The sequence below is a fragment of the Camelus ferus genome, chromosome 2 (assembly GCF_009834535.1).
Source record: "Camelus ferus isolate YT-003-E chromosome 2, BCGSAC_Cfer_1.0, whole genome shotgun sequence".
Taxonomy (NCBI): domain Eukaryota; kingdom Metazoa; phylum Chordata; class Mammalia; order Artiodactyla; family Camelidae; genus Camelus; species Camelus ferus.
Window position 1 is genome coordinate 75,268,742 of NC_045697.1, and position 27,467 is coordinate 75,296,208.

Below are 27,467 nucleotides of genomic sequence, written 5' to 3' on the forward strand. Positions count from 1 at the left end.
TGATCCTGAATTCATTTTTAAAAATAGGAGATTTATTCATTCTTTTTTAAGTTTGTGCTCAAAAATAAGCTCTTGCATGGGACTTTAATATCCCCTTGGGATATCACTGTCCTTGGACTCAAGAGTAAGGGAGGCTGTGTTTTCTCTTTATATGGTCATGAAAAATTTAAGTTCCTTTTTCAGCATGGGCTTATGAAAGGTGGCAGTAAGGAAACACATTATTTTATCATAGGTATTGCCTTTTCTGGCCAAAGCAGCCATTTATTTCAGCACTCCTGAAAAGAATTAGAGTGACTCCATTAGTACTTTTAAATATAGTTTTAAATTATACCACTACAAAATAAAGAGTGTTTTGAGAAGAAATCAAATACTTGAAGTGTGAAGCTGCTATGTCACAGTGGGAAGTGGTTTTCTAACCCAGAGATGGCTTCCTTGAGTGTGCTCTTGGAGTCTAACAGGATTCCAAATCAACAGCTCTGTCATTATCTTCAAGTGTGGTGGATGGCTGCACGCTGTAATCACCTGAAGGACTTTAAAAACCTAACATGCCTGGATTTTACAGCAGGAGATTTGATTTAGTGATTCTGAGGTACCGCCTGGGCATCTGGTGACTTCAGTGTGCAGCTAGGTTTAGCAGCTGGTATACCAGTGGATGAAGTCATGCTATAGAGCAAAGATAGCAAAATGACATACTTGATATTGCTAAGGCTCATGGTAACCAGTGGGATGCAATGGCATGTCATTATCCAGGTTTGCTGATTCCTTGGGGAACATCAACTCTCAGAATGAGAAACTCTCTTAACTAGACCTCCATCTCACCTCCTGACCCATACTTCTTTCCTGGCTGCACCTTGTTTGATTTAATTCCAATGCTCTCTACCAGTAATGTCCCCATTTATTTTTCAGCCCCTGATAAAACAGGTATTCTCTAATCACTACCTTTAAAAACTAAGTGGACCATATAAAAAGCAACAGAGAATCACATTTCAGGTTTGAGAAGAACTTTAAAAGATGTATAATTCAAAAGCTATTCATCCATTCAAGTAATATTTATTTACTGAACATCTATTCTGTGTCTGTCATTGTGCTAGATGCTGGGTATACAATGGTGAAAAACATGATCTTCCATTTGGGTGGAAATGAGGACTGAGGGATAATACTGACCAAAACTATTCAGAATAGCAACAAATACAATGAGAGTAAGTACAGGGTGCTGTTGGAATGCCTAGGAATCTTATTTTGTCTTGAGAAGTTCTGGAAAGACTGTAGCATGAGCAAGAGTTAACCAAGTAAAATGTGTCATGAGAAAAAGAAGCAGCATCCTGTGTTAGGCAAAGACAAGCACTCTTGTAAGTCATGGACATGTAAGTCTTGTTAAGACAGTTAGATTTCTCTTAACCAGGAGGAACACCATCAGGTCTGCAATTGTGAAAGATCACTCCAGCCACAACGTGGAAGAGCAAAGAGAGAGGCCAAAGTTCCCTTAATGTCTCAAGCACACAACAATATCTTAGACACACACACGCACACACACGCAAATTGAACATTCTCTACACTTCAGGTTGTTTATTTAGTGTCAAATTAGACTTATACTTGTTTCCCAGTTTTAGGGTTTAATAGTCTAAGAAAGTTACGTCAAATAAAATTACGTTAATAGTAGTAACAACATAGAAGGGTTTCCTAGACTTGATATTTTACTAAGCTGAAAATGAAAACTCTTGAAATTGTCAAGAGTTTTAGAAAGATGATGAATAAATCTAATCAAAACTGGATTGTATAACAAAAATATCAATTCATTACTCTATGATCAGGAATATTTGATTATTTGTAATGTCTTTTCATAAAGTGCCAAATAACAGAATTTTCTGTTTGCAATCTGAGAAATATATGGAAACAAACATGAACCTCAAGGATTATCAAAGTAGAACCAAGCATATGTTCTCAATGACTGAAATGCTTTCATATACTTCATGTTTTTAATATAAAGGAATTATAGATTATCTATTAAAGGATTGGTTCAAGAGGTAGGATGTGTATCATCTTCGAGCATAGAAAAAAAAATTCCTTAGTTTCAATGCTAAAAAATCATAACATGCCCTTTCTTGGCTAATGCTCATTTAGTCATGTGTTCAGGACTGAAGAATTCAAAATTAAATAAAAATAGTGGAATTAAAAAGTAATGATGCAACTGAGGAAGGGCCTGGGCTAATCTCCACTGGGCAAGAATCAGAACCACTGAGAATCAGGACAACATTGTGGGTTTGGAAAGAGGTACCAGAGAATCCGAACTTGTTCTGTATTTATGAAATATTACTACAAACAAAAAGCTGAAAAAACCATGAAAGGGCTAGAAATCTGCATCTGGGAGGGTAGAGGGGAAAAGATGAGTTCGTATTTTAAACATATGTATTAATTATTGCACACAGCAGGGTAGGAGTTTGCAGCTGGAAGGGGCAGAGCAAAGGAAAAAAGACATTTTATTTCGGAATAAATTTATGAAATCATGCTTCAACAAGGAAACTTGCAGCTGGGGGAGGGCAAAGGGACAGCAATATTTTTCAAGTAAGTCACTTAAATAAAATATGCAAGCCCTCACTTTGACAGCATTGGAAGGGACGTTCTTGAATCAGTATCAAAGTGGACTAAGGCATTTTGTTATGCAAAAAACAGTTTTAGGCTCCTTGGCTAATGGAGATTTTTCTTTAAATGAGTACTTGCTAACCAGTTTCTAAATCTCTGTAATTCTGTGGGAATTCTTCTCGAATTACAGGGAATACGATTTTGGCCCCAAGTGACTGTTCCTCAATTCTTCAAGTTTGTACTTCAAAAGGATTTATTTTTCTCTAAGGATCCCAAAGCATTTTGCCATCTGTGAAGCCTACCATCACTTAATGGCCTTAAATGAGCTATTTTTTAACACTGAAAAAACAAGGACAACAAAAAACTAAACAAAAAAGCCCTGTAGGTTTTATTCTTTCCATTTAAATGACCTGATTTACCTGTAAGTAGGCTGCTTTCCCACAAGGTAGGAAACCAGTAATGATATGACATCTATACTCCCGTGGGTGCCGTGGGTTAGATTATAGCCAAGAGTCTCAATCAAAGCCCCATCAACTAAAAACTATAAACTATCCAATGATTCTCTTTCAAAGTATAAGTTAACCCTGTATTAAGACACCTAAACATGAAAGTCATTAGGCAATAAAAATAGATAATAATTCTATTCTTATTTTTTAAATGGAAATCCTTTACTAATTGTAAAGGGATGAATAAAATGGAGCCAGGAGGCCACTGGGGGAGCGAACCTACGCATGTCTCCACCCAGATGGAACGTGAACTTTGAGCTGAGCCACGATACCCTGAAAGCGCACTTACACGGCGGACTCTTGAATAATAGCACCCTTAGCCACCAATCAAGTATAGACCAAAGTGGTTCCCATCTGCCCGCACCAGTCATAATTCTTGCAATACAACTCATGTGAGATTCCTCCTTTTCCTTTTAAAAACCCTTTGGTCTTCAGTCTCCTCAGAGTACATTTGGGTTTCTACCTGATTCTGTGTCTGCAGAACTGCAGGTCCTAAGACTGAAATAAGGGCTGTCATTGCCTCACAGCCACGGTCTTATTTTTTGGTTGACAAAATACACATCAGTACTTTCACACAATCTTTCACTGTTATCAATTTAAGCTAAACCCCATGTCTATTTTAAATATCCTTCCTAAGAGAAGGCAGGGGCCTTTGTCTTTTTTCTATATTCCCAGTTCTAGGACAATACCTGTCACATAAAAGGTTCTCAATAAATATTGGTTAAGAGAATAAATGTGGGGCTCAACTTTAGTAACAGGTGTTAAGTCTCAGAACGTAGAACGTTAAACTAAAGAGAACGGATCAACTTGCCTTTCTAGTTCCCCTGTTAAGTTCTAAACTTCCTGAAAGTTTTCTTTTCACTTTGTTCCTAACCACCAGAAGAGAAAGACCAAGAATTTGCATGAGAAAGTTTTTCCTCAAACTTTCGAGTCTAAGGCCCAACCCTATTAGAGTCTTAAAAACTACTGAGGCCCCCCCCCAAAGCTTTTGTGTTTGTGGTATCTATCCATAATGACCATATTAGCAGTTTAAAAAATTTAAAATATAATATTTATTAGTTCTTTAAAAAGTAACAACCTAACCCCATTATGTGCTTATGAAAAATAACTATATTTTTAAAAACAGAAGAAAATGTAGTGAGAAGCATAGAATTGTTTTACATTTTTGAAAATATCTTTAATGTCTGACTTAGAAGACAGCTGGATTCTCTTATCTGCTTTTGCACTTAATCTCTTGTGATATGTTGTTTTGACTGAAATAGATAAAGAAAATCTAGCTTTACACAGATATGCAGTGTGAAAGGGAGGAGTATTTGAACAGCTTTTTCATATAATTGTGAACATTCTTCTTTGACTACTACACCAAAACTTGACAGATCATAGTTTTTTAGAGGTTAGTTGCAATATGGAATCTGAAACCGTATCAACGAACTTTTTATACTTTATCCCATTAAAATCCTTTGGTCAACTTTGCACTGTGATTTTGCAGCCTCACTCATTACTCAGTTGGTTTGTAGAGTCATGCGGACCTTGAAAACTCAAATATTATGGCAACAAATACCACGAACTGTTTCCCTTGAACTAACAGGCTCACTGTGTTTATTTCTGACTGAGAAAATACTTGCTAAGTCTGAATAACTACAGCTTGTTTTTCAATCATTCTTTGAGGTTAGAAAAAAATGCTGTTCCTGAAAAAAAGCTAGTTCAACATATATTGCCGTAAGTGTTGCAGTCATATTATGAGATGCAGCAAAATTGCTTTATGAATACTTCGTTTCACCATGCAGAATATTTAGAAGTACTCAAAGGTCGAGATGTAATAAATTAATTAACTTTTACTGCTCCATCAAGGACATTCTAAGGGAAAAGTGGCATACATAGATAGGTATGCATGTATGTATAATTTTATTATGAGTGTGTCGGTGAAGAATATAATGGCTACTAGCAGTTTGGTATCACTACCTTGATTCATGCTAAGGCACCAGCAATTTTACTTATCATTGGTTTTGCACCATCGATAACATGTCAACATAGTGAAAAAAAAGGCAAATAACATCTTAGTGTTATTATGAAGAGTTTTGTTTAGATTTCTTACAAGGGTACTGAACATACCCAAGAGTCCATAGACCAAACTTTAGGAACCACTGGCATAAGGCAATTTTCCATGCCAATAAATTAGAAAAAGTAAATTTCTCTTTTGCTCTTAAAGAGTTACAGCACCCACCCCTATCATCTTTAGAACAGGAAGTTGCTAACCATTAACTATAACTTACCATTTAAATAATAAAAATCATTTTAACCACACTCTCCAAATGTAACAAGCAAAATGCATCTAAAGCTGAACTGCTGAAATATCTCATATCCCATGTAAATAATATTGCTGAAGGGAAAGTTTAAACACAGATTTTAAAGATATTTCAACCTGTTTTACTACAGTTTAAGAATTATCACCTACTTTACTTTACAAGAAAGGAGTTCAAGAAGCAAATAGACTTAATAAAGTTCCCAGTAGAACAATTCAGCAACAATTTTTTGCAAATGTGATTCACATAAATTAATCCTGTATTTATGTCAGCTTCAGTATTGAGATTTTAAAACTATTATTCTCTTCATTCATTATAAGCAATTTCATCCCGTCCAATCTCCTAGGATGTTACAATAATAAGATAGAGACACGTTTTGCAGAAAGTGTTGCTTATTGAAGCCATGAACGCTTTTCTAAAAGAAAAAAAAAATGTTTCTAGATTAGGTAGGAATGTGTGAGAGTGGGAAAGAAGTTCATCAGTGGCTGGGGAAGAAACTCATAAAGCTTTATCTACATTCTCTAAGGTCTGCGTCCTACTTTCACTCAACTTTCCCTAATACTATTTATCATACTGTCAACATATGATCTCTAAAAATTACTTTTAAAACGATAACACAGAAAATGTGCTCAGAGATACTTACCTCTCTCTCAACTCCATTCTGCAGATATCACACCTGAGTTGATCCCCAAGTTAGACAAAGATTCTCAGCTCTTTCTTATGTATTACCTTTTAATATTTTTTTATTTTTAAGTATCTTAAAATATATTTGAAACATGTAAAATATATTTAAATATTTTTGTCAAGTACAACTGTGAAACTGCCATCCAACCCATGAACTAGAATATCAATAACCTGCCTCTATTTAGTCTGCCTTCTGTATCCCAACCCTTTGACTCCCTCCAAAATTAACACTGGCCTCCATATTATTTATATTTTCTTTCTGGCACTAACCATTATATTTCAAAGCTTCATTTGTGCTCACTTCTAGCTATAGTTCATTTATTTATTGTCACTGCTCCATTACGCTCCATAGTACTAATCTACCATGGTTTCTATATATATTCATTTGTTGATGAACTAGGGTTGTTTCCTGTTTGTTTATACTATATGCTGCCATGCTGCTCTGGCCCTTTTTAAACATACCTTCTGGTGCATGTAAACAAACATTTCTCTGCGTTATAGTCCAAGGAGTAGAATTGCTAGGTCATAGAATACAGGAATGTTCAGAATCACAAGGTATTGTCAAGTGGTTGTAGTGATTACACTCCCATGAGCAATGTATTAAAATTCCACATATTCTCTCGTATTCTCTTATACACTTGGTATTATCAAGCTCTTAATTTTTGATCATACAGTGTGTATAAAATGGAAAGTTGATGTCTTAATTTGCTTTCTCTTTATCACTAATAAGACTGAGGCACTATTCAGATTTTTCTTGGCCATTTTATCACTCTTCTGTCAAATGCCTGTTCATGTATTTTTCCTATTTTTATAGGTTGTCTACTTCAGTTTTAATTTCTTGTTGATTCACAGGAATGTGTTGAATATTCTGGACACTAGTCCATAGCCATACAAGATTTGGCTTGGCTATATATAATACATACATCTCCCAGTTAGTGATCTGTTTTCTGCTTTCTTTATGGTGTCATAGGGTAGGCCAGTATCCTTACTTTTAATGTAGTCAAATTTATTATTTATTTTCCAGTTGGTACCTTGCTTGAAAAATCTTTTCTTTCCCAATATTTGAAAAATATTTATCATATATTCTTCTAAATGTTTTGCATTTTTTATTTTTGCATAAAAACACTAATCCATTTAGAATTGATTTTTGTATGCAGTAAGGTTGTGTTACAATATCCGTTTTTTCCATAAGGATACTCAATTTTTCCAGCATCAATTTTTCAATAGCCCATCCTTCTCTTAATGATCTACATTTCAATCTTTTTCTTAATTCTCTAGACTGTTTCATTAGTTAATTTGTCAATATCACAGCATTAATCAATATAGCTTTGTATTTTTCATCTCTCTTGAGACACAAATACTAGTTCTTATAAATAGGGTTACAGAATAACCTAAAGTTTTGCAAAATAAGATATTCTTAGTGGCTAAGATGAAATACAATTTTCCCTCAAATGTCCATGTACCAGTATGACGAATAAATCATATTGGTAATATGAGTGAATACTAAAAGAGAGAAACACTTATGATAAAAATTGAGACTATAATAAATGGTATAGTAACAATATCATGATACCTTCTGTGTGAATTTGGAAGTCTGAGTTTAGGTAACTAAGTCATATCCCAATATGACTATTAGAGAACATATCAGCCAATCTAAGAAATCATTCTCCTTGTCTGCTTAGAATCCACTGCTAGCTGTATGTGTACCATAACATAGAGAAAAACAAAAAAAAATTTTTTTTTAGTTAAAAAAGAAGAATAACCAAAAAAGCAAATAAAAAAATGAGGAAGGTATCAAGAAAACACAGCTAATACATGATTTTGGTGTTGTCTAGTCACTAAAAAAATGATTGAGGAATCCAATCTAACAAACAACTTTTAGAATGTTTTTCAAAATGTTTTTCATTTGGATGGGGTAGGTTAATAAATGCTACTTGAGTAATTTTTCCTTCTCTGCCAATGGCAGACTTGATGACTGACTTGATTTTTAGGATACCAACTTTTTTTTAATGCTCTGAATGTATACAGATAAAACACCACCTAGACTATAAAATAAGTATGTTTCTCACAATTTGTGAAGGTGTTTTCTGAGGGAAGTCTACTCTGCCCTGTGTGTATCTTGTCCAGCCTAACTTAAATTCTTAAGTCATTTTTCTGTGAAGTACAGCTAACTCATACCTCTGAAGAGGTGTCTATTTTGATCTACAGCTATGCTTTGAAGATGGAGCTAAGAGGCTGTTCTGATGGGCTGAATGGGAGTGTAAGGGAAAGAGAGAAATCCAAGGCTTTTTGTTTGAGCAATTAGAAAAGCAGATTTACCATCAATGAGATGAGGAGGTCCAAGCCTGCAGCAGGTTTGGAAAAGGGAAGATGGTTTTGATATGACCGGTATGAACTATCTACTAGCGGAAATGTTAGGTTGACATTTACTATTCTTATTATTCTGAAGTTTCAAGAAAGAGGTCTTGCTGAGAGATATAAACATGGGAGTCAATAGTATATAGTGGTATTTAAAGCCAATAGATCATTAAATCGCAAAGGAAATGGTTATAAATGGCAAGGACTAAGCATTATACTGGTAACAGACCAGTTCCCATGTTCAAGAAAAGATAAAATTCATTTGTCACGATTTATTCTAAGTAAACCTGTGTTGTTTCTTGGGTATATCTATTTTCCTAAGTACTTAATTTTATAATCTGCTTTGTAATGTAGTCCACAATCAATATCAAACTCATAATTCTGTAGAAGAAATCTTCACTTTTTGAAAACCAGAATATCTCTTCCATATTATATTATGCCTTACAGACCCATGACAACAGTTGAATTATCTTAGGACAGTGGGATAAAAATCACTTCTGGGATAATAAACTTTTAGTTCGTTCTGGAGCTGAGTAATTATGTCTGTTTATCTAAAGGCATAGCCAATTTAGTTTGTAAGGCATACTTGAGTGAAGATGAATAGTTTTTAATAAATAAACATTATTTTCAAAATTTATGTTTTGTGAGAGAGAATCAGAGGCAGGGCAGTAACACAATCTACAGCTCTAAATTGTCATACCATCTACTTCTCTCATTATTTCCACTTCTGTTTTTCCTACTTAGACATGTTCATTATAAGCAGTTGTTAGAGGCAGCTGTTACTAAGATGGAAACGAATGGCAAAGTTCTTAAATACTGCTTTCTTAAAAAAAAAAAAAGCTTCAAAACATCTGGGTTCTGCACTGAGAAATATTTTTGGTGAGACTGAAATGATTATGTAAAAGATTATGCAGAAGGAACAGCAATTAATTTCTTCCTTGTTGCCTACATCTTAAAAATCTCCTTTTACTTTCACAGTAGTTTTGTCAAATGCTATGCGAAGTTTCATGAATCTGTCTAGTTTTGCTTATTTTTAAACCCTTGAAGACTACTTAACATTGGAATGTGATTGCTCAATATTTGCCCAATTATAGAAAACTACCCATTTTAGGTGCAATTTCTAGCTTTGTTTGTTTGTTTATTATGGTAGTATTTTCCTTCTCTGAGGAACTTTCCCACCCTTTTGAGATACACCTAAAATTCTAAGAGGTGAAGGGAGGCAATAGGAATGACAAAACACAATATAAAAGAGGAAATCAAAACCAAAAAGTTGGCCCAGACTCCTAGAACAAACCCTGTACCCTGAGTCCCAGCTAAATATGAATTAGAAGGTTATGCTATCACCTTAGTCGGGGCTGTTATTGTTAGGCCAGAGTATCTGCTGTCACTGGAAAACAGCACAGCCAAGTCATACTTCCCAACGGAGGAAAATGTGGTGTCAGAATTTCGAGAAGGTCCAAATCAGGACACCTGTGTGCCAGAGAGGCCCAGCTGCACATGGGGGCTGGCCAGCGCAGCAGGACACCATCTGCTCAGCACATGAGATGCCAGTTTCTTTGCTGAAGATGGGTTTGAAGGATGGGACTCTTTAAAGAGAAAGCTCACCACTCGGCTGGGACATCCTTAGCCTTTCTCACATTTTAAAATAAACAATTTTAGGAAGAGGGGATTAAAGGCTTATGTTGGGGAGATGACAAGCAGGGCATACTGCTAGCTCCAGAATTGCCTCAGAAGTTCGCTTTCAGATCGGCATTTGGCTTTTCATTCTGTTGACTGATGAAGTATGACCATAACTCTCAGAAAATTCCAGGTGTTAAGCATGTGCAAATTCCAAAAATGCTCTGTGCTCCTGTCACTGGGTTTGCAACAATCAGACCAACTCTCTCCCCTCGTCCCTCTAAGACATAAAGATACTTTTGGCCCATTCCTTGTCTTCCTGATCTTTAATGAATATCTGGTCAGAGAAAACATGGACAACCCAGAATCTACAGAATTAGTGTTAACTGGCTTCCTTCCACCAACTAAAACTGACATCTAGAAAAATAGAAACTAACACTACACTCACTTCTTTGCAATTTGAGGGGCTGAATTTCCCACAATCTGTCTTCAGGTCCCTATTTAGCAATGTTACCTTTTAGTACCATTCGTAATTATCAGATATTTAAAATGTTTATTTTTCTTTTAATGGATATTTATAATCTAATCCCCTTGAGGATTATGGCACTTTTCATTTCTTCTTCAGAGGTGAGAAAACAAGGACCTCAATAATGTTTCTAGAGTTCACAGGCACAGCTCTATAAAGTTGTTAAACTCCTAGAACAAAATTCCAATATAGGGAAATAATCTCATTCGCTTTCAGTAAAAAAAGAAAGAAAGAAAAAAAAAAAAAAACCTTGAGCGTTCTCCCCACTTAACTCATCAAGGCATAACTCTTCTACATTAAAACGGTAATCAACTCTGAGTGTGAAGCAATGCATCCTGGGACCACAGACACCAAATGTTGAGCTTGCTTGCAGTATTTATGGTCGCTTTTCCTTCCTGCCTGACTGCCTGCCTCAAATATTTACTGAGTGCTCTGCACAAAACAGAAGCTATAGGGCACTGAGAAGCTCAAGTGAAATAAATTTCTTGGCTATATTAATTGCTCCATCTTCTAGAAGCAAGGGTCCATATATTGCTCAGCTATCCAACCACTGTGACATCCACAGTAATGCCAGCCATAGGATATTGGTAGGAATGTGCTGGAGGGGTATAGTCATACCACATTTAATATCAGACTGCAGTATCCATGGATAGGCAATGATTATAATTTGGAGGTTGGCCTGTTTATCCTGCTTAATTTTGTGCTTATGTCACAAGCAGCTGTCACTTATGTTCTTGCTTTCCTTTCCATGCATCTTAGCTGCAGAATATCACTCCTCCAAATCCTAATATTAATCTCGTTATGATGATTGCTGTTGGCTCTTTGGTGAAAGTGCAATTCTTAAATCTGCTAGCATCAATTTGAAATCAATAATTTGTCCAATGCTCTGGCCATTCTGCCTTGATTCCCTAAGATATTTTAAATAGTCCTTGAAAATTAAGAACATCTCGGTCCTACCAACACAGCACTCTCTCTGTCAGACTCTGACTTCCTCAGAGGTGGACTCTTAAAAACCAGAGTTACTGGTGAGGTTAGGCTACATTTTATTTTTTTTTTTACTGATGTCTACTAAGAACCAGAATTAGATTTTTTTTTGGTCTTACTTAATTTTTCAAGTGACAAGCCATCAAATATTGTTGTTCTTTTGTGTTGAAAGCTTGTATTTTCTAACAAGAAAATTCACAGCACACACTCCAGTCCAATTTGTAATCAATCTCTGGGGTGGCTGTGGTACAAGACCTGCATGTTGGTCACTTGTGCTTTTAACAATGAGAACCAACAGAGACTAAAATTTAGTTACAATGCGGTGCAGCTGGTGTGGCCAGGACACCATTGGAAATGTAATTTCAAGAAGATTTTTCTTGTTAAAAAGCCATTTCCTTCTGAAGAGTGTTGGGAAGATAGCAGTAGGGCAAATAGGCAAGTAAGGAAATTTACAAGGATTTTCAGAGCATTTGGAAGCACTGTACTAATTTTGAACAATTGCAAAAACATTTTTTACTGAGTTAAGCTGTTTAGCCTTTTCTCTGAAATTTTAATAGGATACGTTTGCATTAAAAAAAAATAACTTTTGCCAGATTTTTTTTTTCTGGCCTCAGTGCACGCATTTTTACTAACAAGTGGCACATGAAGTAACGTGTGTCACCAGACTGGACTCTAGGGAATTGCACTGGGTATGATTTGTTCCTGCCTCTTCTTTCAGGAAAGAGTGGGTTGGGGTGGGGAACATACTACTGGTTTGCACTCATTAACTGCTTCCTGAACATTATGAGTCTCCAAGAAATGGCAACCATATTACATAAATTCTAACCAGGTTCTCCTAAAAAAGAGGACATGATTATGAGCTATGTTATAGATTTTATTTTTAAGGCTATCGACCAAACTGAGGGTATCCCACCTTAAAGCAACCAACACTGAAGTATTTACAGTTATAACCACAATACTGATTCTATGATTCAGAATGTCTTCTGGAACTTTTTGGAAGGTTTTCAGAAAGTACATCATGGTTCTTTGAATGACATCCTCACCTTCTGTGTCGTATTGGGTTTAAGGAAACAATACAAAACCACTCAGAACCAAGTATTTTGAATGTGGTGTGTTCATCAATATGATTATATTGTTTATGGTCATAAAGTTATGGCCTAAAATAAATAAGCATGTAAACTGCTTTTGAAGTTAGTTTCCAAAGGAAGGACTAAAGAACAGTATCAAAGGCATGAGTTTTCTGCAGTGACTAATTTGGAAAAACAATGTTTGAGTGTGTTTGTTTAAAAAAATCTATGACTTCATTTTACTCTTGCACCTTTGCCACATTTCTTTCTTTGATATATTTCAGCACACATTTTGTTCCTCCGCCCCACCTGCAGTTAGATCTTGTCCACTTAACACAACCCGCCACCAATCTGCTCTGAGTCCCTAGACTCCTACCCTCCTGCTAGTGCAACTTTGGTATTTCTTACCATGCTTCTAATTCCTTGTAAGTCTGCCTCTTCCCACGTATGTTTCCTTAGTGCTTCGCAAATGATAAAATTAGGATCAGACTTCCACAAGGGACAGTAAGACATTTACAAAGGGGGGAAAAAAAACCCAAACCCCAAATTTAATTCCTTCCAAAATATTTGGAAAAGAAAAGGTAGACACTGCCTCTTTACAGTATCATCATGTCCAGCATGTCAGACTTTTCCTTGCCTGTTTATGAATATAATCTTCCAGGGCAGCCTAGCTGTCCATCTAGGGAACCAGAGAATAATGTGTGAAAAATGACTAAAGTAACTTGATTACATTTTCTGTTAATGAGAAAGGGTTTTTACACGGATTGATACCCAGCTTTGTTTTATTCATGCTTCACTTACAGCAGAAAGCAGATGTTCCCATTCTTAACATAATTAGAGTTACGATAACTAAACAACTAAGAGTTACTGCTCATCCTTAAATCTTTATAAAAAGGAAAACTTCCCAAGTTGTTCAGCTCTCATAGTGTATTGAAAAGTAGAAAAGTAGAGGCCTGAACTGGACAATGTATGGGAGACTCCTTCAACCTTAAAATTCCAACTGGATTCCTCACGTACACTACACTTGTTTTTACAGCTACTTATGCCAAGGACTGAGTGGAACATATGTGTCTAATAAATGTTTGTTGACTCTGATCATAGCACCGAACACACCTAAGAAGTAAGTAAGCAATTAGCAAGTTGCCTGGCTTACCGGAAGAATTTAATCACATCTGAATTCTGAAACATGCCAATAAAAAAGTCTGTAGCTGGATTCTCTGGCCTCCAGTTTATAGGAGGTGGCAGCATGGCATGATTAAATAGACAGGCTCAAGTAAGACTGCTTGGCTTTAAATCCCAGCTCTGCCACTCATCGGCTGTGTGGTCCCAGAGACAAAGCAAGAGAAACAAGATAATTGATGACATTGTATGCCAAGCTGATAAGTTTAGACTTCATGCTCTAGAAACAGACATTTCTAGAAGAGGCTGATCAGATTTTTACTTTAGAAAGCTCACTTTAGAAGGAGTGTAAAGGATGGTTTGGGGAAGCACAAAACTATCACAATATGTTCTGTTGAGAAATGATAGTGGTCTGAATCAAGGCAATGATAAATTGAGGTGACAATAGCACAACAAGAAAGATGAATATTAAAGAAGTAGAATCCTATAAATTGGAGAATAATTACTTAGGAGCAGGGGTAGCAAGCAGGAAGCTTGGCTGCTTTCTAGCTTGGACAAACGGTTGGGTGAGATTTCTGCACATGTAACATGAATGATTAGAGCTACTACATTGTTCACTAGGAAATGCCTACTTAGCAATACAATAATATGTTTTCAAAAGCTTTGAAAAATACCCACTTTCCTATTTGAAGAGTCTGTGGCAAATGTTCTTCATCTGTCACAGTCCATGTGGTTTCACACACATACAACTGGACTTGACAATTGGCTATTTCCCTGAACTTTATCCATTGTGAACCTTGGAACCTGCAATGTGCCCAAAATATGACACTCAAATGTCATTTCAGAGCATTAAAAATAAACTTATTTCTATTATTGGATTCTTATTATGCTTTTCCAAGATGTTTTTTAAAATACACAAACAGTAACATATCTTCTAAATAATAGAATAAAAACGCATAGGGGTCTTGAATGTCACAGGCAGGATATTCTAATAACAGACTGTCTGTAGCCTGTAATGATGATGATGATAATAACAACAATAATAATAATACCACTAAGTTTTAATCAGAAATGTGAAAGTATTACTACTGATACTGAAATTTTTGAAGAAATCCAAGAAAATCAAGACAAATAGGTAAAGAAAGGAAACAAAACGAAAAAACCACATTCCGCATTCAACCCTTCTTCCTATAAAAAAAAAAAAGGCAGTCTATCAAAACAGAAACTGACTTATGATTCCAGAATCATAAAATCCGACTAGGTTAACTCATTCTTTGCTCGATTCTGTCTAATTCAGATTTGTCTTTCATAAATTCAGAGTGGAAAGGTCTTAATTTTGTTTTTCATGAAACAGCCTCTAGTGATGTAAGTAAGCAATATTTTATACTTTACAAAGAGATAGGAAGAGACACTATTGTTACACCTACCACTTTACTGATGAGAAAACTAAGCCTTAACAGTGTTAGATGATTTCTTCAAGGTCTCACATATTGAAAACAGGCTAACCAGGTCTTCTGAGTCTGTATCATATGCTATGTCAAGTTCACTTACTGTCCTGTGTTGAAACTGTAACCATCCTCAACTGCATATTCTTAGAAGTAAAGTATGATGATACACACACGGCGTACACCCAGAAGGAAGAACGCTAATGCGGGATAACAGATTCTGATGAATAAGCCTGAAACATCCAAGTACCAAAGGCAGCACTGTTATTAGTCACCTACTCCGGGAAGTGGAGAGGCGGAGGTCAGACACATCCCAGGTGAAGAGGTCCACCAGGCCTAGGCCCGAGGCTGACATGCAGTTGCAGCTGGGAGACTGGGCGAGTTCTGAGATGACTGTGCTTCTCTCCATGAAAACCTGCCTGCCTCTGCCTTCTACCTCCCCTCACAGGGGCTGATTCCTCAAGTACTGCTGATCTCCAAGTATCGTGCGCCCTGAGTTCCCAGCAGGGGACTTATTTCAAACCACAGGGGTCAGTGGTTTTTCAAACCACAGGTTTGATCAATCAATTCTATGAGTGATGAGCAGTATTTAACAAAGTGAGAGAGAATGGAACAGAACAAGAAAGCAGTGCAGAGCAGAACAGAAGGGGAATGACTAAAAAGAAAAAAATTTCACTACATCATTAGAGTATTTATTGTTGAAACTTTTTTTTTCCAGGGATGTGTATGTGTGTACTTGATCTCAATGTAAAATATATTTCTTCGGTACAGACTCTCTCCAGCCAGGCTTCTTGCTAATCATGTCATTAAAGTGTCATAACTGAAAAAGCAAGCAAGGCCAATACAGTGAAAGCCACATTCTTTCATTCATTTTCTTTAAGTCCTACTGACACAGTTGTCATCGTGACATAGCATTCTTTGCTAATACACTTTGACATACTCAAATTTAAAGCTGAAAAAGAGCTCTATGTATAAGTTCTCCCCCACCAGCTTTTTAACCAATGGAATCAAATTCCTCTACAGAGCTTTGTTATTATTTGAAGGCTTGTGTTAGAAGTCAGATGGTCCAAGTTCCCACAGAAGCTCCTTTGTCACAGGCACCATTTGTAGTACACTGGGCAGAACATGACACATCTCCTAATTTGCTTCCCTCATATGTAAAATGAGGGAGTTAAATTAAGTGATTTCTAATGCATCTCCCAGTTCTAACTATAGCCCCTTTAGCCTGCTGTACAAGTTCTTGAAACTTGTAGATGATGAAAGGTTCTCTGGGCTCTTTTTATAAAGCTCTCCATCGTGATTAACAATGATTAAGCACATTGAAGGAATCCTCTTATTTGGTTACTAAATATTTAAGCACTATTAAGGGTCTACCAGGTTGAAAGTAAATGTTAAGGAGGTTTTTCACACTAAAAATTAACAAATAATTATTTATAAAATAGCAAGTAGCAAAAAAAATTACCCTTTAAGACATAGTTCAAGTTATAAAAACAAGCATTATATATTGATTAAAATATATATGTGCATGTAATATGTAACATTTCATGAACATGAATAATAGAAACTTGCATATTCATTGCTATAACAATAAGTGCATCGTAGAGAAACAAATTGGAGGCCATTTAAATCCCAAGCATTCAAATAAATAGCGTTCAAGAAACAAAAGCACCTATCTTGATAGGAATCTACACAGCTTTCTTTCATCACCAGTGAGTGATGAGTCAGGGCAGAGCAAAGAGTTTGGGGTGATAAGACGTAATTCTCGGGGTATGCATTCATCTAACCTGGGGCACTTTTTACCAGGCTTTCCTGAGAGCCATGAGAAATCATGAAGACTTGGTTGCCTGACTCCTGACAATTTGAAGTTAACCATAAAAGGATTCATTTTTGATATGAAGATTTTTTTGTTTTGTTTGTTTCTAGAAGGACTTCCAGAACATCTGAGCAGGCAAAGGGGCTCAGAAGTTTAACCAAGCTCAAGGTGGATACCCACGAATGTGACAAAAGAATACCAGCCAAGAAGAGAACGTGGAAAAGAGAGGAGAGAGGACTGGGGAGAGACTGTGTGAGGACACGCCCACATTCGTGGGCAGAAGGTTGTGGAGGAATCAGTGCAAGAAGTAAAGAGGAATGAGCCAGGGAGGAAAGGAAAACATGCAATATTAACAGAAGCAAGGGCTATACAGGTACGAAGTATAGGCAACAGGCCACGGAGCACAGAGGATGGTTACCAGAAAAAAGACTTGGAGGTTTCAAGCGACAAATTAACACAATGCTTGTTGAGCCAAATTTCAAAGGGTTAAGATGAACTGAAGCCAGAATGAGCAAGTGAACACTATTATTTGAATGTTAGCTGTCATTTTAGTTGGTTTTAAATGACAATTCCCCCACTGTCCCCCCCCCCCCCACTTGGATAAAGGTTTTTAGTTCATTACCGGATAGAAACTCTTACTGGCAAACAGTTTGTTTCCAATATGTTCAGAGGAATTTATTGCAAACCCCAATGAGATGACATTCACTCTCAATTAACATTATTAAAATACTTCCAAATTACTTGAATCACGAAAAAAATAACTCACATAAAACAAAAAAGTAAAGGTAATGGAATGGGAATAATGAGACCCAAATTTCAGAGTCCTCTTAGCAGGACAGGCTGACACTCAAAGAGGGTTGTAAACCTTCCAAATTCTCAGCAAGCTCTTTGGGCTCCAGGCCCCGTGCGGAAAGTGTCAGGAAGCTTGCCTTTGCACAGGCTGTCTTACTTTGGAGAATATCAAATTAATGCTGTTGGCAGCAGACTCTAACATGTTGTTCAATTATTTTGGTTCCTGTGCTTAAATAACTAATATTGCCATGGTGTGAGGACCTCCACTCATCGTGATCGTGTTCTTAATGTCTGCTATAATCTGACTTCTGCGTAATTTCACCAATTACTCAATTACGTGCTATTTTGCTTACTTTTTTACAGCATAACCAGACTTACGATCCCTTTTAATGTTAGCACTCAATACAAGAAATGTGATTACATATGTGGGTATGTGTTTATTTTGTCTTGTTTTGTTCTATTTTACAATTCTTGGCCTTGGTGTAATTGAGTTTATTTGTTTCCTTCGTGTCCATCACACACATTGGTTTAGCTACTCCAATTCCTCTTGGTGGGAAAAAGTTAGCAGCCACTTTCCATTTTGTGCAGGAGCACTTGACCTTACTTATTTCTGTAATGGTGGTAGGAATAATGACATCAGCACAGTAACTAAATGCACTTTCCTCTTCCGGTTGCTCAGTAAGATGAATATTATTAACCATAATAGGTTGCTATTATTATTGTTATCCTGTTTTACAGATTTAAAAAAAAAGGGACCAGAGAATAAGTGGCTTTTCCAAAGACATTAAGCTAGTCAGTGGTGAGCCAGAATTTAGAAAAATTCCCTTAGGAACTCTGTTAGGAAACTGTAGTGCTGCAGGGTTGTTACAGAGCATCTGATTCTCTGAATGGTAGGGGGGGGGGGGGTCAAAAGTAAAGGAAAAACAGAAGCAACAGCAGGCTCTAAACCTGGACAATTCCCTCCTATCTGATCAGAGTGTGAAGGATGCCAGCCAAACCAAATTTAAGCGATTGAGGACAGGCCATTGAGAAGGCCTCTGCTTTGCTGATGTCAGTGGGCACATGGTGTCACTTAGGTGCAGAAAGATGAGTACCGGGGACTGTATGGCAGTTACAAAGAGAAAAGAAGAGAAAATAGGATGTATCCAACAGCGTTCCCTTCTACTTGAGGCAACACCATAATTTAATGGGAAAAAGTAGGAGAAAGAGAGGGTGTGTGAGTGTGTGTGTGTAGTTTCCTTGCTGATAGTGATCTATCCCTGGCAGGGAGGCAAGTAAAGGCAGAAATGAAAATAATGTTCTGTCATTATGTGACTGCCTTTGTATCCATGAAGTGCTAACATACTTTGGCTGCTCAGAGTAGCAGTTGGCATCAACAGAGGGTTTGGGTTCTGGTATGGTGTTTAATGTATCTAGAGTTATACCCATGCCATTAGAAAATATAAGCAGGAAGAGTAAAATGAAGGTCAATATTTCCTTTTAAATCCATATTGTACGGATATTGTATCCACATTGTATATTGTAGCGTACTGTAGCAGCACGGCCTGATAGTTAAATATGCAGGTTTTGACACCAGATGGCTTCAGTTCATATTTTGACTTTCTCTACTTACTGCTGTGTGGCTTGTACAAATTGCATAACCTCTTCACGTCTCAGGAGAATTATTGTTTTATCATTTATAAAAACAAGGATGATATTAGAACTTCCTTCAAAGGGCTGCCAAGAGAATCAAAAAAATTAACTTGAACGAAGCATTTGGAGTAGTGCCTGGCACAGAACAAATAATCAATAAATGGAACCTCTTACTATAATTTAACGTGTGCTATAACTACTTACAAGCCAGTTTAAGGAAATAAGATAATCCGAAAGATCACTCTTTTCTTCCAGTCCCCAGAAGAAAGAGCATTCTTATTCCACACTATAAAGCATAATCTGGAGAGCTAACATTTTTAAGGAAATGTTTGGATAAATCCATACCTTTAGAAAGTTTCTCCTCCTAATTGTGAAGCTCTGTGTTGCCACGTAATGCCCTTACTCATTCATTGGTTCTATTTATTTGTTTGCTTCAGACAGGGTAGGACAGTTAAAATGTCGTGTGATAATGAAATATTGAAATTTAAGCTATTGTGTGTACTAAATGATATAAGTAGAGTCAGTTAATTAAATTAGACACTGTAATATATTTAAAATGATATCTGATGCACATTTGTCTTTTTTATCTGAGTAGGGAAAAGAGAGAAGTAACTTTTTAAAAAACATTTACTACTTTTGTGTTTTGCTGATTTTATTTCTACATTTATTATTTGGGTCACATAGATAAAGCTAAACTAGTATCAAGATCCCACAAATATAATCTATTATACAGGCTCAGTGGTTGTGGATAAATGTTAGAAAAATACTTCTGTATTTAGTGCTACATAAACTAATTGAGTTAAAATACAGCAATTTAGATCTGGTATTGAAATCCCCTCTGCCTTCAAGGTTTCTGATTTAATTTACCATTACTAAGACAAGGATCTATGGCATGAACTCTCCCTAAGGACTCTGAGTAGATATTGGTGTTATTCATGGCCTTCCTTCCTTGGTTTGAACCAAAAGAAGTGGGCACTAAACCAAAGTTGTTATCTTGAGAGACTCATTGGGAAGCCACTACTCAAAATATTTGGATGGTGACATGGTGACTTTTCTTCCTGTGGACAGATGTTCCTATCAAAAAAAAAAAAAAAAAAAAAAAGAACCCTCCCATATTTTATATCAGTTGACTTCTATGTTGGGGAGAATGATTTATATTTGCCCTAAAGAAAATAACAATTAGAGAAAAATTACTGTCATTTTCTAGTTTCTGGCAAGCGTGGCCAGAGGAAGAGAACTTAACTTCTGTTTCCCTTAAACAGCAATACTAAATTTCTGTTACACATTCCATATTTAATCCTTCCATGTAATCTTAAAGCAGTCCTACCAACACAAAAATCTATTTATTATTATTAATTTTGTTTTGGGGGGTTTTGTTTCAGATCTTATTTTAAAAATGATCTGAGAAGAGGAAAATAAATATTTAATTAACTAGGAGCAGCTTTCTCTCCTTTCTATAGATGAATACAAGGGACTAGAGTATAATGAAGTAAAATGACTTCAAAAGGCCGTCAGGGAGTCAGAGACAGAAATCAGCTTGTAGTTCACTTTGATGTTACATCAGTACCGAAGAATGAACAGCCAGAGTGATTGAGTCTAAAACAGTAAATATATTGAGTATTATAAAAGGCCTCTGTAATTTAACAGATTATTTTAGTGTCCATTTAAAATGATTGTGCAGGGGAAAGGAGGCGACAATATTCTCCTAGAACAGAATACATCAGTTACCCTTCTGTTACGTTGCTTTCTCGACTTTAAACATAAGATTTGAAACATTCCGGGAAGGAGTCTGTATCGGAGGGGAGTCCTACAGAAAGACTAGGGCAGGGCCAGAGTCACAGCCGGAGTGAATTTCAGTAACCTTGTCCCTTGCTCTCTCTCCTCAGGCAAAGAAATAAAATGATGGATGCCCATACTTAGATTATCATTAAAATAGTTTTCTTGTTATTCACGAGGTAACCTTCACTTGTATCAACCATCAGTTCTCTATTATCCACAGTGAGAGAAAAGAAACTTTAGTGTAGATTGTTTCTAATATTTTACATTTTGGAAAATTTCATTTTCAAAATGATTTTCTTTCCCAATTACGTTTAGCGTCAGTTGATGTCCAGAGGACAGAGCAAATATTTATCCTCTGGAAGGAGAAAGTTGGGCAGGGGTTTTAAAAAAAGAGTCACTGATAATTTCAGAAAGTGAAGAGATCACCTATGGAAAATACGGTCTATAGCTTATTTCAATGAGCACTTTCATGAGTGTTCGTGTGTGCAAATAGACATAGCATTTGTATTAAAAAATGCAATATGCAAATATTAGTATTCTCTAACCAACTTCCTCAAACTTCTGTTTCAATGAATTTCAAGCATTTTTCTCTCACAGCATAACTTCATCCAAACCACCGTCCTTCAAGTGTTCAAATTATATCAGAAAATAATGGAATCTGAATTTACACTAAACCAGTTTCAGATTCTTTTTAGAGACACATGCCAGGAAGCTTATCTACATTTAAAATATGATTTCCACAGTTCTCTTCATAGCTTTTAAAAAACATTTCAAAATCATACACCATTAAATTCAAATTAATCTGCTGGTCTCAAAAAGACAAAATAAGGAGTAAAGACTAAAAGAAGCAATTACAAACAGAAATCCAAATGATTTTTCATTTACAAAAAAATCACTGTTAATTGCAAGGGTAAATTGATTTTATAAATTGATTTTTTTCCCCTTTAAGGTGGCCTGTAAAAGTCAATACCTCACACTCCAGAGGTGATGTCAAGCAATGGTGCACTTAATCAGAATATATTTATCCATATGATATTAAACATTTTGTTTGGTATTACTTTTGATTTGGAAAATTTGCAAGTCTCTTTAGAAATTTAAATCTATAAATATTGACATGTTAGTAACAGTCCTGCAATCTAATTTACTGCATACACGTATACATACACACACTACCTTTTAAAACCTATAATAACAGATGCAAATGTAAAGTCAAATTAAAACATTAATGTGAATAATTCAGCAAAATCATTTCTGCTACTTCTGTATCGATCACCTGAATACTAAGACATTCAATTTTCTAGGTCAGTTTCCAGTCATAACTCATAACTGTTTCTTCGAAAGCAAACCTAAGAATGAGAATTTTAACACCTCTGGAAAACAGTGCATTTTCTGTGGGGGTTTCTAAATCTTTCCTGAAATTCAAAGGCGAGTCTTCCAGAAGTGATTTATAAATAACCCACCTTGCCAATAGGACAAGTAGAATTCCTATAAATAAGGATGTCTTCTTCATATGAAATCAGGCTATGGTGAATTAGGAAAACCCTGGGGCCCATTTAGCCTCATTTCCACTTTTGTAGATTAATGAATTTTAATTTCTTTAATAATTTATTCTGCAATCGCAATAAAAATTCTATCTTAATTCTCTATTCTGAAAGTAAATGAGAAAATAAAATTAACAATTATTCAATTTTCACTTAAGGAGAAGAAGACCAAAGACTGAGTTTCTAATATGCCTATTTGAAGTTACATCCTATAGTCTCTTGTTCCTGTATCTCTGACATACATATAGTTCAGTATCATCAACCAAAGATTGGGGAGAGAGAGAGAATCAAACTTCTTAGGCCTCAGGATGACACACATAATCAGCTAGTTTTATCAGTTGGCATTTTACTTACAAATCTTCTCAACCAATCATATTTTTCCTATTATGATCGATAAAAATACAGCTCAACTGCATTTTAATTCTAAAGTTTTTCTCCATAAAAGGGTATGGGATCTTCCCTTTCAAATAGTCTTTCTAATTTCCATTCCATTATTGAAAATAAGAGTACTAAGAATTTAAGTAACCACATAACGAGTGAAGGAAAGAAGATAAAGAGACCCATAAATATTCAAAGAATTCCTCTTCTTACTTCAAAGAAGAGAGATTTTTTTTCTGTTTATTCTTTCCTAATAGTACACATTTTAGATCACCTGCTAAACAAGCAAGAATCCAGAATATACAATAGATAATGCTCTTATTTTCCAGTTATCTTTCTGTGATTCAACTCAATCCTTTATTTTATGTTACCTTTGTCTCTGATTAGTTGCTATTTTCTCATAAACCCAGTGTCAAATTTTAAGGGTCTGGCATTGCAGTTAAGTAAATATAATGAAATAATTCCATAGAACCACTAAGTTATGGGGTGCATATAAGAAATTCAACTCAAAAAAAAAAAAAGAAATTCAACTCATTTGTAAAATAAATAAATAAATCTTCAGTTTAAGACATGCAAAGTAGAACTGCAAAGTAACCTCTTTAAGGAGCAGATATTTGAAAAGAGAAAAAAGGCGAACATCTATATGCAGATATACTGTCAAAACATAAAGGACAAGCCTGTTTCTGGGGCGCATCCTGAAGTCTAGCTGTGTAACCCTATGGCTATTGGCAGTACTGACATAACTGATAATTCAATTTAGGAACATCAGGTGTTACGGCCCAATGGTGATGGAAACAAAGTTCTTTACAGAAACTCACAGAACGTACATGGATTAGAATTAAAAGGAACCTCAAAGATCATTGGGTCCATCCCTCCGTTCTTGGCTGAACTAAACAGGTCTTTTCAACAACTGATAAGGTAGAATTTGAAGTTAGTAGCATTAGAGAAAAGTTTGATGATTAGGACTGAGAGCATCCTTTCTTTGTAATCTTTGACTCATCTAAGAGAATGTCAAGTTTATTCCTATTGAAAATAGGGTGTTTCCCAGGGAAGAGAAAAAAGGAATGAGAGTAATCTTGTAAGTGTGGAGGTATGTGCACATGCGTGAGAATATGCACAGGACATGTATGTATGTAGTGTGTGTGCAGATGTATAGTTTCTTACTTCCCTTTGAGAGCATAAAAAAAAAATCCTTTAGCTGCAGGCTTTGTATTCGTTTGAGAGGATAGCTGAAATGTTTGACATTTCAAAGCCCAGGAAGCAATCTGGAAATGCAAAAGTGTCCCCGTGAGAGGGCAGTAGGGGGCCAACCGCGGGCAAGTCTTTCCTCGTTGTGCATCCAGGACTGGCCTTGGCTGTCAACCTTCACCCTGCTGCCTACGCTGGGGGCAGGGGCAGTGGAGGACACCGGGATCGCGCACAGCGGCCGCAGCAGGCTCCTCTCATAAAACAGGGAAACCAGGGATCTGTGGGGGCAATAAGCCGCCTTCATGGGTTGACAGTTGAGCTGAACGAGGTGCCTGTGCTGTTTAGCAAGCTGGCTCCCCACAAAAGGAGCGGAAGGGGGAGTTGTAGCGGTTCCCAGTGCCCACAGGGCCCCCTCTCCTGGCCGCTGCGCGCTGGCCACAGCGGGTGCCAAGTGTGCACGATCGTGTCTCTATGTGTGTCTGTTTGTGTAACTGTTTGAGTGGCTGTCAATCTATCTGTCTGACAGAGGTGCTCGCGGAAAGTTCCCTCTGGAAAAAACACATCGGGAGTCTCCCTTGCTATGCCGCAGGCGCCCTAGCGGCCCGCACCTACAATGCTGTCACTCACTTCATTATTTTGCTTCCTCTCGGATGATTTATTTACAGTTCTTTAGGAGTGAAAAATACTCATCCATTGAGGTTTTCTCTATGTGACCTTCTTGAAAGTGAGAGAGTGGCTGGAAAGAAAGGAGAACCCGAAAAAAGGTAAATTCCCCCTTCAGATGGTAAAATATAATGGTTAAGAGCCCAGGACCTGGACTCAAAGACTGTCTGGATTTGAATCCTGGTCTGCCACTTATAGTAACTGTTGTCCTTGGGCACACAGCTTCCACTCCATGCCTCAATTTCCTCACTTGCAGGTTAGGGAGAGTAACAGCGCCTAGCTCATAGGGTTGTGAAGACTAAACACGTGTAAAACGCTTAAAACAGTGCCTGACACACAGCAGTTGCTATGTGTTAGCTACTCACATCATCTGCGGCATCGCTGTGTTAAATCTGGAGAAGGACCATTCTGGTCACTTCCCCCACCTGTATGCACTAGATCCCTGTACATGCCCGGATCCCAAAGCAGAGATGAGACGGTACCCTAACCTGCCCGCTCCACGCCCTCCCGTACTTAAAGCCACCTAGCCTCCCGCGCCCGCATAGACCTGCTTCTGGGAACCCCTTGTCAGCTGTCTTGGGCGCCACACCTGGGGGCGGAAGGTCGAGAGGAGCAAAGGCAAACGAATTGTCGAGAGTGCCAGTCCCTCTACCTCTCCTGCCCTCAGAGTGGGTATTTTGGGGTATTTTCCTACCTGCCCCAGGTTTTTGCCCTTCTTACTGCCGCCGAAAGCCAGTCCTTGGTATGTGCCCGCAGATCGATTGGCGGCCTGGGCAGGCGTCTCCCCTCCCAGAGAGGACTTGATGGAGTTGAGTTTGGCCCGAGAGCTGCCGAACTGTGAACTCTCCACCATCAGCACCGCAGCCAGTAGGAGCAGGCAGCGGGACGAGTCCTTGCCCCGCATCAACACGGCCATCTCCGGGCGAGGGGTCCCCGGGGAGGAGCAAAGCCCGCAGGGGTGCGGATGCAAAAGCACGAAGGACCCCCAACACGGGGCCCCTCACTTGGGGCGATGGGGCTCGCAGACTCTGTTCCCCCAACTCCACTTGGCTTTGGGGGCCCAGCACCGTGTGAACTCAGTCTCACGCCTCAGACCAGGAGCGAGCGCGACCCAAGCAAGACCCGCTTCTCCGCCAGGGCAGGAAGTTCTGCAGTAACTGGAAGCAATCAAAGGCAAGGCGCCTTCTCGCCAAGGAGGCGTGACCTGAGGTGCAAGAAGACCCAGTCCCGCGGACCGCACCGCTTCCCTTGCTCCTTGCCCCGCACCTCCGAGGTCCCGCCCGGTTCTCCGCGGTCCAATCCTCCTCTTAACTGCTCAGGAAGTCCACACTAGTTTCTTCTTCGGCCTCAGTCGCTTTTTTCTCCTCTTTTCCTTCCCTAACCTTTACTTCTCAACCTTTGCAGGACATAAGTCCTCCTTTTCAATGTTAGCGGGCACTGTAATGGGGGATCAGGAACCGCGTCCCAGACGCGATCCTTGAGGTCTGAGGCCAGCCGAGCTCCCCAACGCACGCACGCACAGTCGCCCCGAAGCGTTGTTCTCCAGTTCACAACCCAGCAGCAGCCAACTGCTACCACCGACGCTGCGATGCCCTGGGAGCGGTCTTGCGCTCCCCGCGGTCTCCCTCTCTGTGTGCTCTCTCACCGCCGCCCCCTTTGCTTTTTATAGCTTCCCACAAGTGGGTCTTATTTTCCTCCGCCCCCAATTCAGGAGTGACAAAGAGTAAAACGTTTCTATCACCCCCACGTTCCCGCCCTCCTCTTTTCTTTTCCCTGCGGCAGCTCCTTCTGAGGCTTCCCCTCCTGCTTCTCCTTAGCCCCCTCCCACTCCCTCTCCAATCTACAACAACTGAGAAAAATGTATTCACTCCCAGAGGAATATGCGGGCCCTAGTTCCTGACAACCGCTCCAGAGGGTGGAAGAACCTTTGGAAATAAACGGAGGGCAAATGTGGAAGTGGAGAGGGGCAAGCTGCCACTGCACTTCGGGACCGCCAGCACCCTTCCATGGGTTCCCAACCTATCTCCAGTCTCTGACTCGGAGCAGAGCACTGGAAAAGCCCTATAGAAGACTGAGGAAAGTGAGCATCTGGGCGTTAATACCGTGGACTGTGTACGCTCAAGTTTGGTTTTAGCCTGTGCCTCCCAGTAGAGGTTTGGAGCTGGCGCTGTGTTGGTGAGCCAGAGGGTGCCCACCGATCCGGATAGGGACTTTGGGAAGAGAAGCAATAGAGAAGGGAGATAGATGCTTCTACTCTACCTCCCGGGAGGCATTTAGGACTTTCTAGTCTCCTCCTTCTCCATCCTCCAGCCCCCCACCCCACCACACACGCAGCGTATGTCTATGTCCCTGACGAGCTAGGAGGAACGGGGTGCCCCTGAGTACACTCCGAGACTTAATCTTACAGCTCTAGCGGGCATCTTTACGGTTCCAGGTAACTCCCCTCTTGCAAAGGGGAAATCCCAGACCAGAATGAACAGGGGCAAGGGAGT

The 27,467-nt window shown here is 38.2% G+C and overlaps 1 protein-coding gene across 1 annotated transcript in view; it reads right to left on the reverse strand.

Moving 5' to 3' along the window:
- Positions 1 to 26,671, reverse strand: part of DKK2 (dickkopf WNT signaling pathway inhibitor 2) — a 101,816-nt gene extending 75,145 nt beyond the window's left edge. The window contains exon 1 of the mRNA XM_006184631.3: positions 25,670 to 26,671. Within this exon, the coding sequence (XP_006184693.1) occupies positions 25,670 to 25,891 (222 nt within the window). The 5' untranslated portion in view covers positions 25,892 to 26,671. The remainder of the gene's footprint in view (positions 1 to 25,669) is intronic.
- Between the last annotated feature and the right edge of the window lie 796 nt (positions 26,672 to 27,467).